This window comes from Camelus bactrianus, chromosome 11 (genome assembly GCF_048773025.1).
Source record: "Camelus bactrianus isolate YW-2024 breed Bactrian camel chromosome 11, ASM4877302v1, whole genome shotgun sequence".
NCBI classification, from domain to species: Eukaryota; Metazoa; Chordata; class Mammalia; order Artiodactyla; family Camelidae; genus Camelus; species Camelus bactrianus.
In genome coordinates this window covers 24,348,965-24,363,789 of record NC_133549.1, presented here as the reverse complement: position 1 = coordinate 24,363,789, position 14,825 = coordinate 24,348,965, and the positions used below count along the sequence as shown (strand labels likewise).

At 44.1% G+C, this 14,825-nt stretch overlaps 1 protein-coding gene across 5 annotated transcripts in view; it reads left to right on the top strand.

Annotated features, from left to right (window-relative positions):
* LOC105075941 (scavenger receptor cysteine-rich domain-containing protein DMBT1) overlaps window positions 1-14,825 on the top strand; it is a 76,037-nt gene that overhangs the window by 18,906 nt on the left and 42,306 nt on the right. For 3 of the 5 annotated variants that reach the window (XM_074373498.1, XM_074373495.1, XM_074373494.1), the window contains 9 exons: window positions 128-190; window positions 2,864-2,893; window positions 4,450-4,494; window positions 6,988-7,056; window positions 7,592-7,630; window positions 10,158-10,211; window positions 11,369-11,416; window positions 12,616-12,687; window positions 13,840-13,908. In XM_074373498.1, coding sequence (XP_074229599.1) covers window positions 128-190; window positions 2,864-2,893; window positions 4,450-4,494; window positions 6,988-7,056; window positions 7,592-7,630; window positions 10,158-10,211; window positions 11,369-11,416; window positions 12,616-12,687; window positions 13,840-13,908 — 489 coding nt within the window. The remainder of the gene's footprint in view (window positions 1-127; window positions 191-2,863; window positions 2,894-4,449; window positions 4,495-6,987; window positions 7,057-7,591; window positions 7,631-10,157; window positions 10,212-11,368; window positions 11,417-12,615; window positions 12,688-13,839; window positions 13,909-14,825) is intronic. The other 2 variants (XM_074373496.1, XM_074373497.1) reach the window with 2 other exon arrangements.

The following is a 14,825-nucleotide window of genomic DNA, read 5'->3' as shown; positions in this document are numbered from 1 at the left end:
AAAGCACTATTGCTATCGCCATGTGAAGGGAAAAGCTTGGTAAATTATTTGTTTAGCTTATGCAACAGTTCAGCATACATTCCTTCCCGCTATGTGGGCTCAGAACGAATACTTTACATCCTCACAGGTGCTGAAGTCTCAGCCCTTCCCTCTGCACAGGATGCTGCGGAGTCACTGCTGCTGCCACCAGGTAGGGAGTATTTTCATGTTGAATTGGCAGTACTTGACGCATATTTTCCTTTTGTTTAAAAACTAAAAGTTTTGTTTTGTTTTTTGGTCGGAAATGCAGAGCCACATTTGGAGGGGAGAACATATTACATATTTTGTACATGAATCATCAGTTTATTGGTGTCTAGAAACCTGTGAGTCCTGAGACTTGTAAACCCAGTGGGAACATGTGAAAGACAGGCATGTAGATGAGCCCAGGTGAGCTGTGGGAGGAGGGAGAGATGATGGGTTTGGCAGCAGAAGGTCTGAGTTTAAGTTCCGTCTCTGCCATTTATTTAGTGTGGCCTTGGGCAAGCAAGTTACTCTCCTTTTTAAAAAGGGGATAAAAACACGCACTTGGCAGTGCTTTGTTGGGGTTTAATGAGATGTACATAGACTAAGAAGAGTGACTTTGATGGAGCGTCAGTGATGTTTGAGGCACTGTTTAAAGACCTTTACCTGCAGAACTATTAGTTACCTAATTCCCTGATCCAGGGCTCAGCAGACCTTTTCTGTGCAGGACCAGATATGATTTCAGGCTCGGTGGAGCAGACGGCCGCTGCAGCACCTGCTCAGCGCTGCTCCGGTGGCATGAAGGCAATCACAGACAATTTGTGAACTGACGGCCATGCCTGTGTTCCAAGAAAATCTCCTTTACAGAAACGAGCACTAGGCTGGATTTCAACCACAGGCTTTAGTTTCCTGACCCCTGCTCTAAAGAATTAGTTAATTCTGAGCACTTTGCATGCATGACATTTACTTCCCACAGCAGCCTTATGAAGTAGGTACCGTTGTCATTCCCACCACACCGATGATGAAACCGAGGCATAGAGAAGAGAACCAGCTTGCTCAAGGCCGAGAAGTCGGCGAGGAGCGCAGCTGCCCATCTGTTAGATATTGTGATACCTTGCTTGGCTTTGATGGAGAGCCAGCGTTTAAAATGGACATATTTTTCCCATTTAGTGAGTTTCTCAAATCAGAAGTCTTTGGAGCCATCCCTGTTCCTCCCTTTTCCTCACTCCACACGTCCAGCACCATCAGAACATTCTCTGGCTCTGTTTCTGGAATACATGCTACACCCATGAGCGTCTCCCAGCTCTGCTGTCCTCTGTCATCCAGACCCCGTCGTCTGTCATCCTCATCATGGCAGCAGCCTTCCAAGTCTCTGTCTCTTGTCTTTCCCCCTCCAATCCACATATAATCTGTTTTTGTCACAGAAACTAGAACAGGCTGGTCAGTTGTAAGTCAGACCACTCCCCTGTACTCAGAACGCTGAAAAGGCTGCTCTGTTTGGAACAGCATCCAAACCCCTCCTGTGGCCTGTGCAGCCCCACGTGACCTAATCCTCATCTGCGCCTCTGATCACCGAGGAAACACTCGGCTTGCACCGAGCTCCCCACTGCCTTTCTCTCCATCCTTTGCAACTGACAAGGTGGTTCCCACCTTGGGACCTTTGTACTGGATCCTCCTTCTAACTGCAGTGTCATTCTCCCAGATTTTTTCTTAGTTGACTCCTTGTCATCAGGTGTCAGCTAAAATGTTGCCCCTTCAGAGAGGATTCCCCTGAATATTCAATCCAAAATAGGCTCCCTGTCAGTCATGTTTGGTTTTTATCAACCTGCTGTTTATCTCTCCGTAGCGGTTGCACCATCTGCGATGGTCTTTATATTTTTCTTTTGTTCACCTGCTCATCATGTATCCTCCCCTTCCCACTTCCCAGAATCTAAGTTTTGTGAGAGCAGGAACTTTGTCTGTCTTGTTTATCTCAGAGCCAAGGACCTTTCCTGTGTATAATAGGTTCTAAATAAATACTTATTTATTATTAATAAATGAAAAAGAACAGATACATGGTAGCATTCTGCCTCTCTTACAAAGTTGCTGTTGAAGACAAGGCATTAGTCATTAAAATGTTCAGTGATCTTCAAACAAAAACAGTAACTTCCTTAAGGAAAAGACCACTTCTCGGGCAATGAGAATTTCATCGTGCAACGTGATTCCTGTCTCCCTTCCAGTTCCAGGAAGTGCAGAGATTAACTGAATGATCAGTCCAATAATTAGCGAAGGGTTTGGCTGGCTGGCTGGTTGGTTTTCTACCTATTTCCCTTCCATTCATATGGGCATTAGCTTTGTGTTTCTATTTTTCTGGTCTTGCAATGCAGATACATATATTTTACTACCAGTAATTTGAAATCTGTCCCAGATATATATTTATATATAGCAGATTCATAGAAACGTTCCTGAAAGTTCAGGAAGAAGGTATAATGGCCAGTGGACCCTGAGGGAGACATGGGCTGAGAAGACAGCTCCAATGTGGACCTGCCATGGTCATCCTGCCTTGTTTTCAGTTGGGAGCCACCGTGCCGGACAGGCTGAACACCAGTGGTGACTGGCCTGCTCTGTGGGTAGCGTTCCGTGGAGCCAGTACCACAGGTTAAAGCTGTTACCTCTAGGTCCCTGCAAATCAATCAAGTCAGCAAATCCTTCCAAGAGCCTGTTATGCCCAAGGGACTGTATTTCACCAGGAGTTCACTATATTTCGCATTTCCTGTTTTTGACTTGTCATGTTATAGATTTGGTAAAAATCAACAGGTAGGTGAGATGAAGGTTATTGCATTTAATTGAATAAGAAATATTTCCATTTGTTTATACCTAATAGGTGATGGAAATTCAGCAACCGTATTGTCAGGTAAGAGAACATTTTTGTGCTGTCTTCCCTGGCACAGTTCTGATTACCTGTCCAAATACAGGAGAGAAATGCGTGGAAGAGATGCGGTGTTTTGCTGAGCGCCTCATTGTAACCTGCCCCTCATAATGGAGTTTGTGTGGAGTGATTGTCAGGGTGTTGCCCCAGTCGATTCACTAACTTCCAAAATAAAGAGAGATAATAATGCCATTGTTTTGAAAAAATACTGGAAACTATTTTGAACATAGCGATTTTATCATTGTTTTTAAGCTTCATGTTGGCTGTTGCTCTGAGAGTGTTCAAAATGTCTCAGTTTTTATAAATGACAAGTTTCAAATTTTCTTTGGAAGAAGTGTCATTTGATCTCATGGAATATTTGCTTATTGTATGAGTTTCTTGTTGCTGCTGTAACAAATTGTCATAAACTTAGTGACTCAAAGTCAGCAGTCAAAAAATGAGCCTCACGAGCTAAAACCCAGGGGTCAGCCAGGCTGTGTTCATTCTGGTGGCTCTACTGGAGGATCCATTTCCTTCCCTTTACCTGTCTAAAGGCCACCAGCATTCTTTAGCTTATGGCCTTCTCTCTCTGTGTTCAAAGCCACCAGTGTAGTGTCTTCAAAATTTCTTTCTGACTCTCTTCTGCCTTCTGTTTCCACTTTTAAATACACTTGTGATTACATCAGGGCCATCTATAATCCAGGATAATGTCTCTACCTTAGCAGCTGATTAGCAACCTTAATTCCATCTGTAGCCTTAGTTCCCCTTTGCCACGTAATGTACTATATTCATAGGTTCTGGGGATTAGGACGTGGGCGTTTTTTCAGGAACAGTATTCTGACTCTCACACTTACTTATGAAGTATAGTTCTGCAGCTGCTACTGCCCAGTGGCTCAGAAATGGACACATGACTCAGGACATACACTGAAACATGGTGACCCAGACAGCAAGCTGAGAGAATAAAAGTGTGACAGAAGAGGGCAGGCATCTACCCAAGTTAGTGCAAAGAGATAAGCAATGGCCGTTCACCCACTGGACATTTCTTATGGATATCATTGAGTGATTTCCGTGGTCTGGTGCAGCATGGAGTCGTGTCGGGAGAGCTGGAGAGAACATGGGACACTGTGGGGCCGTGGGGTGGTTTCCTGCTAGGGCAGCACCTCCGACTCAGAGACAGGCCAGTAATAAAACAGATGGAGAAACAAAATAAGCAGAACAAGTGAGTTGAAAATACCAGGGGGTCCTGATGGTCCAGACCACCAAGTCAACTCTTAACAGAGAATATTTATTAAGACTCAAAACATGTAATTAGTGTCAGCAAACACCAGACACCTGCAGGTGGACATCGAGTCTGGGAGAGAGAGGACAGGGATGGTTGGGTCTGACAGGCCCTAGAATCAGTGACTCAGAGATGAGCTAGTGTGTCTGTCACCTCGCAGAGGTCACTCCAGAGTGGAGGCAGATTACATCTTGTGAGCTCACAGGGGGCCCCTGGCTGGCCACACCTGTCTCCCATCACTGGGAGCAGTTACTTACCATTAACCAGTGTTTCTTTATCACAGTTCTGCCTGCCGCCTCGACTCTGCTGATGCCTCTAACGTCATCAGGTAGGACCCCCTTTCCGGGACCCCTTCCTGGGACCCCCACCACAATTACCCAATTTATCGCAGCTCCTGCGTTGCACTGTCGTGGTAGTTGGTGGCTGTGCCACCATCACTGGACACTTCTGATGTTCCCTCTGAGACAGGCTCAAGAGAAGCCTGTGAGGGTCTGGAGTTCATACCGTGCAGCTCCACTTTCTGTGTGATGATCTGTCGTTTTACTGTCAGAGAACATCACAAAGCAAGATTCCGCACTTCACATCTTCCCAAATGCAGAGAGCAGGAGGAAAAGAGGTAGAATTGTGTGTCTGTCTGCGTGTGTGTGTGTGTGTGTGTGTATGCGCGCGCTTGAGAAAGAGAGAAGGGGAGATTACTAAAGAGTCACCTCCTGTCTTTTGAATTTAAGAAATAAATCAGAGCATCTGGCCTGATGTCTTGGGGGTGCCGACCGTGGAAAGATTTCATTATTTTCCTGAGTCCCAGGAGGAAGGGTCGCCTCTTCCTAGTGGTTGGTGGTGAGCAGTAGTCACCGTTACGGGCCATTGTGTCTTGTCCTTGTGCTGGTCAGTGTTGTCCTCACTCCATCGCCTGTAAAGCCTGACTTTTCAGCTGTCCCAGCGTATGATCCGTGTTCTGACAGCACTGGTGACGCCCTCAGTGAGCCCTCACACCACCTGCGTGTCCGTGTGGCTCAGCAGACCTGCTGTGTGTGTCCGATACACCCCAGATCTTTCAAAGACTTGGTCCCATAGGAAGAATGGAAAATTGCTTCATTAACATTATTTGTATTGAGTACATGTTGATAATATTATTGGAGATAGTGGATTAAATAAGATCTACTACTGAAATTAATTTCACCTGTTTCTTTCTACCTTTTCAAACGTAGCTACCAGAAATACTTAAGTGACCGCCGAGGCTCATGCTCTGTTTCTGGTGGACGGCACTGCCTTTCTCCCTGTCAGTCCCGACTGCCTCCGTGGATTTTCTTATCTCATCCTCCCAACAGCCAGATGAGGAAACTTCGATAACCCCCACTTTCTGAACAGGGAAACTCATACTCAGATAGGTTAAATCGTGTCCCCAAGGTCAGTGGAAGGAAAACACAAGAAATCTGACTTCAGAGGCCTGGAGCTTATTCTCTGAACTATTTCCTCTCTCTAAACCACATCAAAATCTTGTTAACTGCTGAAAAGATGACTCGACGTGTGGCCTGTTCAGAAACAGGATCCATGTCCTGAGATGAGGGAAGCTGGGAGTGAAAAGCTGAGCTAATCTCTGAGCCTGGCCTGAGTTTATTTCCTTCCTCCTGCACTGACTTCTCCTAAACCCCATGTCCCGTGGCCTGTAGGGCACCCATTAAAGCACCAGCCTCAGCCCCCAGAGTGCCTCGCCCAGCCCTCCCAGCCCAAGTTGGTGACAGCTATTCCCTCTCTAGGTGCCAGGATCTCTCCGTGTCCTCATGTTTGGTTCCTTTCCTTTCCGGTACATTGTGTGTGTGGCTGCTTGTTTCTCTATGACATCGTCAGCTTCTTGGAGGAGAACCCATATCTTTCTCATCTTTGACATTGTCCCCAACTCCACTAATCCAAACACACATACACACACACACACACACACACACACACACACACACACAGTGTCTGTGTGTTGAGAACAATGTCAGCTGTCTGGTGGGCGTTCAATGATCATAAAAGAAGGAAATATGTAAGTGCTTGAATAAATGAATACTGCTCCGCTGATCCCAGTTTGCACATGTGTGTCCACTTCCAAATGGTCAGAAAAAAGAGAGGGAACACATTCAATTCTTAGATCTCATGTCTAAGTGACTTAAGGATCCTTCTGAAACCTGAGCGGCGTGTCCCATGCACTGGACAGGACAGTGCTTGGGGCCAGTTTCTGGTCTGCTGGATTGAGAGCCCCTCCCTCCTACCTTCTGTTTTTTTCCCCTGTGTGACCCCCACGGGGTGTCTTTACCTCTCTGTGCTTCAGTTTCTTTATCTGAAAACTGGGCTGATAGCTATGTATTTCAAGGAGCTGGCATGAGGATTCAATCAGTGAGTTAGAGTAAAGTGCTCAGCAGAGGCACAGACACGGGCCGTGGGTGTCCGGGCCTCGCGGCAGGCCCATGGGGCAGCCCCATTCCGGGGCAGGGGTTTGCTCCTTGGCTGTGCCGCTCGGGAAGAGGTGCAGCATCTCTGTGCTTTGCTAATAGTCATTTTGTCTCCCCCAGCGACTGGCAGTCACCAGCTTGCTCTCTGGCTCTATAAATGTACCTATTCTGGACATTTCATGTAAATGGAATCATACCACATGTGGCCTTTTGTGTCTGGCATAATGTTTTCAAGGCCGCTGGTTCCTTTTTAAATGTTTATGTTGAATGAACTTGTATAAAGCTACCTGAACTTCTTCTCGTGGAAATGTGAAACAGGTGAAACAAGTCCTCTTCCCTCAGTATTGAATATCAGAGTCGCTTCCCTGATACTGTGTTTTCCCCATCAGCTCTTTCAACTTCCACCCACCCGGAAGATGTTAGCCACCCAGCCACGTCATCGGGTACGTCATTGAGCTGTGAGTTAAAACAATGGAAGATGGGTGTGATACATCGTATGCGCCATTTAACAGCATTTTAGCCCATTGGAAGGATGAGTTGCTGCTCAGGGCCGGGGAGAATTCACTACGCAGGGATCTAGGGACAATGTGATGCCCAGTATCACCTTCAGAGCCAGATTCTTAGCTCCAGAAGACAAGGGTTTTATCTGTGTTTCTCTTCACTGTATCTCTAGCACCTCCCGCAGTGCTGGGCACATTACAGGCACCCAGGGAAAGTTCTTTGAATCAGTAAATGAACACGCAGGCAGTGCATGTGTGGACAGGCTGTTTGACCCCTGCTGGGGCAGCTTTGGTCTTGGTTAAGAACAGTCCTGCTAGACAGTGCAGAGTGCATGGTGGAGGCAGATCCCTCTGCTCACGAGACAAGCATCCCTCTGGAAAACAACAGCAGCCCCTCTTTGTACTAATATTGCTCCTCAGAAGGAAGTGTTGGTGTTTCACATGGGAGCAAACTAAAGAAGCCAATTTCTAACAAGTATTTTTATTTTTTCAGTCTCAGCCGAAGATGACAAGTTACCGACCGTCATATCAGGTGGGGCAGCGATTTCATCACTAGTCCTGTAGATACAAAGCCTCACCATCCAGATGGTGCAGATGGGAGGTGCACGGATGGTCACGTCACTAGGTTATAGAGTGTCTTCCGTGCGGTCATCCAAGATAATCAGCACCCACAATGAATACTACGGTTCTTAAAACTTTAGCCCCATTCTTCAGTGACTTATTTTTGTACTGCTGAGCCCCCGTATAAAGAACCTGGAGTTGCTGGAGGGTTTGAAGAGGGGCAAGGCATGTGGGGGGCAGCAGGGTCACATTCAGGAGCTTTATTTATCTACAGTAAAAATCATCATGTAGTTCAAAGAAATTTGATAAATGGTTACACAACTGTAACCATTACCACCATTAAGATATAGAACATTTCTGTCACTCTAAAGAGTTCTCTTGTGCTCCTTTGTAGTCGATTCCCCCTCTTGACCCCAGATCCTGGCAACCACAGATACGACTTCTGTTCCTATAGGTTTGCCTTTTCCAGAATATTGTATAATGTATTAAAACAATATGCAGCATTTTGTGTTAGATTTCCTTTCTTAGCATAATGCTTTTGAGACTCATCCATTTAGTTCCATGTATCAGACATCCATCCTTTTGGGGGGGGGGGCGGGACGGAGGTAATTAGGTTTGTTTGTTTGTTTGTTTATTTAACGGAGATACTGGGGATCAAACCCAGAACCTCATGCATGCTAGGCACATGCTCTACCACTGAGCTATACCCTCCCCCCAACACATCTGTCTTTTTTTTTTTATTGCTGAGTAGTGTTCCACTGCAGGGATGTACCAGAATCTATTTATTCACTTACCATTTCATGGATATTATTTCAGTTTCTTACTGTTGTTAATTAAGCTGCTAAAGACATTCACATGCAAGTTGCAAACTATTTTCCAAAGTAACTGTACCATTAGTCATGCCCATCAGCAACACTTAAGAGTTACAGTTGCTCCATGTCCTTGTCAACAGTTTGGATTTCCTGGGTTTTGTTTGGTCATTATAGTCTCTCCACTATAATGAGGTAGTGATGTCTCTGTAGTTTTAATTTGCCTTTCCTTAGTGATTAAAGATACTGAGGACATTTTCATGTGCTTATTTGGATCTTTTCTTTGGTGAAGTATCAGTTCAGATCTTTTATTCTTTCATTTTATTCTTCTTTTTTTTTTTTATAAACTGAGTTGTTTGTCTTAATTGTGTTCTAAGATGAATCTTTATATATTCTGGGAACAAATATTTTCTCAGATACATGTTTTGAAAATATTTTTTTCTCAGTCTATGACCTAGCTTTTCATTTTCTTAGTATTTTTTGAAGAACAGAAAATTTAAATTTTAATGAGTCCAATTTACCAAAGTGTTTTCTTAAATGAATTGTGCTTCTGTGTTTTATCTAAGAAATCTTCATTTAACCAAAGGTCTCACAGATTTTCTCCTGTTTTGCTCTAGAAGTTTCATAGTTTCAGGTTTTTCATTTAGCTCTGTGATCCATTTTTGTCGATTGTTTTTATCATGGTTAAGGTATGATTCAAAGGATTTTTTTTTCATATGAACATCTAATCATGCCAATGCCGTTTGTTGAAAAGACCTTTTTAACTTCACTGAAATACTCAGACACTTTTGTCAAAAACAGAATGGCCATTAATACATGGTCTATTTCTAAAGTCCTTCTTTTGTTCCACTGATTTATAAGGCTGCTATTATGCCTATAACACGTTGTCTTGATTACTGTAGCTTTTAGAGTAAGTCTTGAAATCAGGTAATGTGATTGCTCCAACTTTGTTCTTTTTCCTTCTTTTACAAAATCGTGTTGGCTAACCTAGGTTTTTTGCTTTCAGAGATATAAAATTTTAGAATCAACTTGTCAATTTCTACCAAAAAAAGTCTGCTAGGATTTTTAATTTGGATTGAGTCTATAAATTTGGGGAAAATCAGCATCTTAACAGGATTGAGTCTCCTGATTCATCAACACAGTGTATCACTTCATTTACATAGGTCTTTATTTTAATCTCATCAATATTTTGCATTTTTCCATGTAAAGATTTTACACATACTTATCAGACTTGTCCATAAGAATTCCATGATTTTTGATATTATTGTAAAAGTTATTTTTAAGTTTTTCTATTTCAGTATTTTTGTCGCTAGTGAGTTAATTTTTCCCAAAATAATCAAATATTTATTGAATTGGAAATATTATCATAACTTTTTAAATTTATTTACTTCTTAGTTTATAAACCTCATCCTATCTGTTATCAGATCTCATTTCTAATTTAATAGATCAGGAAACTGATGTTCATCTGTACATAAAATGTGGTGGAATATGAGTTAGACCCAAGGCTAGAGCAATCGCATCTTTAGGCTGGAAATGCACTAAGCCCTTTAGAACTGACTTCTTGTAATTCACAGAGAGATACCAGGGATGGGTCTGGAGGGCAGGCAGCACTCCCGCCACTCAGCTTTAGTGTTTCTATTGATATGTTTCGTACATTAATCACTAATGGCTGTTTTCTTTTCACTGCAGCTGCTGAACTAACAATTGCACCCATCACCTCTGAGGAAGAACAAACACCAATAGGTATGAAAAATGCAGCTTTTTTGAGTTTACATCGAAACCATATATTCTATGTATTTATCCAAGTTTACAAGTTACTTCATATTTCTAGAAATAAGAACAAAAATGGGAATTTAATAACAAACATTGCTAGGAGTTTCCAGCTCCTATCAGGATCTTTGAGGTAGTCAGATAAAGATGTTTCTCAGACTGTGCTCCCAGAACCACTTGTTCAGTGAGGTGTTAAGATGAATCACACGCACAGATTCTGTGTCCCACGAATTTAGGAAACATTACATTAAATAAATTAAACAAGTTTCTTTACTACAGGATGTCTAGGAGCCTTAATATTCACTTAACTCTATGAAATCCCTACGGGAAGTCATGGGATGCCACGCTTATAAAATACACTTGACCCAAATCCCCTTTTCTTCACGTACCATCTGTTGGGAAGTTTCCTGCCTAATATGAGTAAGGAAAATGTGAAATCCAGGTGTTTGGGATTAATGCATATGCCACCATGATATTCTAATCCGATTAAAATACTTAGACCCTTATCTCCTTGCGTGTGTAAATTCAAAGTGGCTATCATCCAGTACCCGTGCCTGAAACGAGCTCTCCCCTCCTCCTCCACCTGCTGAAGTCCTGCCGCAGCTTACTGCTCCACTTCTCCAGGTAGCATCCTCTGGTCTCCATAGGAGACGTAGCCTCTGTATTTGCATCCTCTCTGTTGACGTCCCTCATCATCCACTTCCATTCAGTTAGTTGTGCACTCATTCTAGCCTCTGACTGAGCTATAAAGCCTTTAAAATGCAGGCACTTCCTTTGCGTTGAATACATCATTTTGAATGAATGATAGCATACAGTGTTACTAATTTGTAAAGACTGCCTTCATTTCCTTTAGGTTTTCTTAAATACGATGTTCTTAAATTTGCCTTCTATTTTTTAAAGCTTTACTTCTACTGAGCCAAAGATTTAAGGATATGTTTTCCATGAACATATAATAGAGGAGGGAAAAATTAAACAGTCTTGTTTGATGGTGATAATAACTGACTCAGATGAATCAAAAGAAAACAAAAGGCGTCAGTAGGGTCTTTTAACGAGTCCTTCCAGCAGCGCATCTACTTTATTCTTTTCACTTTACGGATGGATGGTGACCTAGCTTTGTTGTTCCTTCTCAGAGCCTTCTCTGGCCGCAGCCCCTGACGGCTTGGCACATCCACTTGCAGGTATGGGAGCAGTTCCTGAGAAATTAAAGGCTAATGGGGAGCGTGGAGAGGGGCCTTTCTCCAGGTTGGAGGGAAACCATAGGCAGAGTTAAGTGGGAGATAGCCCAGTCACAAGCTGTGGGATTCAGAGTGATTTTCTTGACCTTTCTGAGTCTCAGTTTCTTCATCTGTAAAATGGGAACCCATCCCCTACCCCATGGGGTTGCTGTAAAGAGTAAGAGAAACGGTTAAGCTAGTGGCACTAAACCCCCAAGCAGCAGATGCTAGTTCTGGTCCTCAGTCTCCTTTACATAGTAAAGGCATTAAGACTTATGGGACCAAAGAGAGCTAGTTGCTCTAAGACTCATATGGTTCTGGATGACATGGGGCCTGTTCAGCTGTGATCTGCCTATGGATGGTCTGGTTTCTTGTTTCATTAGAGATACTGACATCTCGTGTTTCTGTCCCTGTCCATGGTAGGGGAATAACAGAGCTGCTTGTTAGGAGAACCTAGGAATTCTGGGAGTTCCTGAAAGAGTTTCACCTTTTGGAAGGGGAGATAAAGTCTCACTGAAGAGACTTGAAACTGAAGATTATTCTGCCTGTTCTCACTGTGTGGGGACATGAAGCCTGTGTGATCTTGTATGTTCGTAAAATGGGGATATAACCAATGAAGGACTTAAAAAGATGAAGGAAACCTTCCAAAGATGGGAAGGCCAGTCCCCCATTTCTCTTCTTGTGCCTTGCCAGGAGGCTGGGTGGCCGTGAGGCTGGTGGATGGCCCGGGACAGTGCTCAGGCCGCATGGAGGTGCTCGTCCAGGGCACGTGGGGGACTGTGTGTGATGACCTCTGGGACCTGGCCGAGGCCAGTGTTGTGTGCCGCCAGCTGCAGTGTGGCCAGGCCGTGGCAGCCCCCCTGGCGGCCCACTTTGGTGCAGGCTCTGGGAAGATAGTGCTGGACGATGTGCAGTGTGCGGGTAGCGAGAGCCACCTGGGGCAGTGCGGGCACAGGGGTGAGGCTGGGCACGACTGCAGGCACCTAGAGGACGCCGGCGTCATCTCTGCAGGTGAGGGGCTGTCCTCTCCCAGGAAGTTGCTGCTTGTATGCCCCTTCAGGAAACGTCAGTCCCTGTTCCCACCAGTTGTTAAGCAGTTTATTGAATAAGCCTTGTACCATAAGCCTTATTATAAGAAGTCTGCTGATATCTTTCACCCTCAGGTGCTGACGACCCTCCGGCCCCCACTCCTGCCCCAGGGTCAGAAGCCACTTCCTCAGTGTACATGCCCACAGGTAAGATCCTCCCTGCTTCCTACATTTGCTTTCGGTTCCAGTCACCCTCTAGAAGACACTTTCTCAGTCTGTACTGTTGTAAGGATATTTAAGGGATAGTAGATACCCAGTTCCTCTTTGCTGTGCAAGGACTGCTGATAAGAATAGAAGAGGGCAGGACATTTCTCAACATGAGATGCTCATTCATCAGCTAAGATTTTGAGTGTTTCTTTCCCTGTTGGTGTTACTTCTAGAAATCCAGATTGTATCCCACTGATTCAGGAGTTCAATCTGTTGTTAATTCATCAATCTGAAAAGGATTCAAAGAGTTTGAAAGCATTATAAAAAGCAGTGTATTTGTACACCCATCAGGTAGCTGGTAGTGGGGTGGGCTCCCTCAAGTTGATGTTCACAGAGCCTACGAGGATGAGGAGGCAGCGGCGCTCCCAGTGCCGGGACACCTGTGTGGGCACCAGTCCTCCCACACCTGAATCCCCATCCACCCCACCCCGCCCCCGCAGCAGCCACGGCTCAGGCAGGTCATCATTGAAAGTTACGGCCAACTCTGTCAGCACCAACTGAAAAACTAAACCACAAATCAGTTCTCTACACTAAAAGTCCAGTTTGCAGGGTTAATGGCTTTTTGACATTTTTAACACTGCTTTGGTTCACCTGACCCCAGAATGAGACGGCAGAGAGATCATTTGCTTGGATTGATATTTTAGGAGGCAAATGAGGACCGAGAGCTGCTCAGGGATGCTGCATATGTCTTGCGTTGTTAGGTAACACATAGTCTAGGTAAATTTGCCAAATGACTAGGGAGAGCCTGAAAAGTCCACATCTCCAAGATTGCAAAAGCTGGTTGTTTCCTAAAAGGGAAAGAAGAGATGGCAGCAGAGAGATCCCAGGATGGACTCATGGGCATTCAGTGAGCTCAAATCTCCGGACCACAGGGAGCATTCCAAAACCTCATCTTAGAGACAAAATGACAAAAGATAGTGGGAGGGGAGGTCTTCCCTGCCTAAAACTTTGTCAGGGGAAACCAATGGGAGACCAGATGTTACAGCTGAGTCTGACTTTTCAGAATGTTCTCGTTGCAAACATTTTCCTTTCCTCCATGGGGTTGGGAGGCTCCTGATCACAAGCAACGTTCCTGTTTGTACCTGTTTACAGGTGATGGACTGTCAGCTACTGTACCCACAACAGGTCCTCCTAACCTTCACTCCACACTCAGGCCAGCAGGTAATGCCTCTCTGTGACTTGGCCAGTGTTGTGCTTAGTGTTTTCTGAGCATCTTCTATGTGCCACATACAGAGTTAAGTACACTCCACAGTAGCCATATACCATAATCTAGTGGAATTTTTCCTTGGGATGCAAGGCTGGTTCACCGTATGCAAATCAATGAATGTGATATACCAGGTTGATAAAATTAAAGATAAAGCATCATGCGATCATCTGAATAGATGCAGAAAAAGCAATTGACAAAATTCAACATCCTTTCATGATAAAAACACTCCAACTAGGTATTGAGGGAATGTACCTCAATGTAATTAAGGCTGTATATGACAAGCCCACAGCTAGCATCATACTCAGTGGTGAGAATTTGAAGGCTTGTTCTCTAAGACCAGGAACAAGCAAGGATGCTCACTCTTGCCAGTTCTATTCAACATAATACTGGAAATCCTTGCCAGAGAAAATAGGCAGGAAGGAAAAGGCAAAAGCAATCCAAATGGGAAAGGAGGATGTAAAATTGCCTGTTTGCAGATTACATGGTCCTTTATGTAGAAAACCCTGAACACACCACCCGGGGTAGGGGGAAATGCTAGAACTAAAAAGCAAATTCAGTAAAGTCGCAGGACACAAAATCAGTGTACAAAAATCAGTTGCATTTCTTTACACTAACAAAAAAATACCAAACAGGTTATTTTTTAAAAATCCCATTTACAATAGCGTCAGAAGAAATAAAAAACTTAGGAGTAAACTTAACGAGGTTGGTGAAAGACTTGTATGTTGAAAACTACAAAACACTGTTGAAAGAAGTCAAATTAGGCGCAAATGAATTAGACATCCCATGTCCATGGTTTGGAAGACTTGATACTGTTAAAATGTCCACACTACCCAGAGCAACCTACAGGTTTAGTGCTATCCCCCTCAAAATC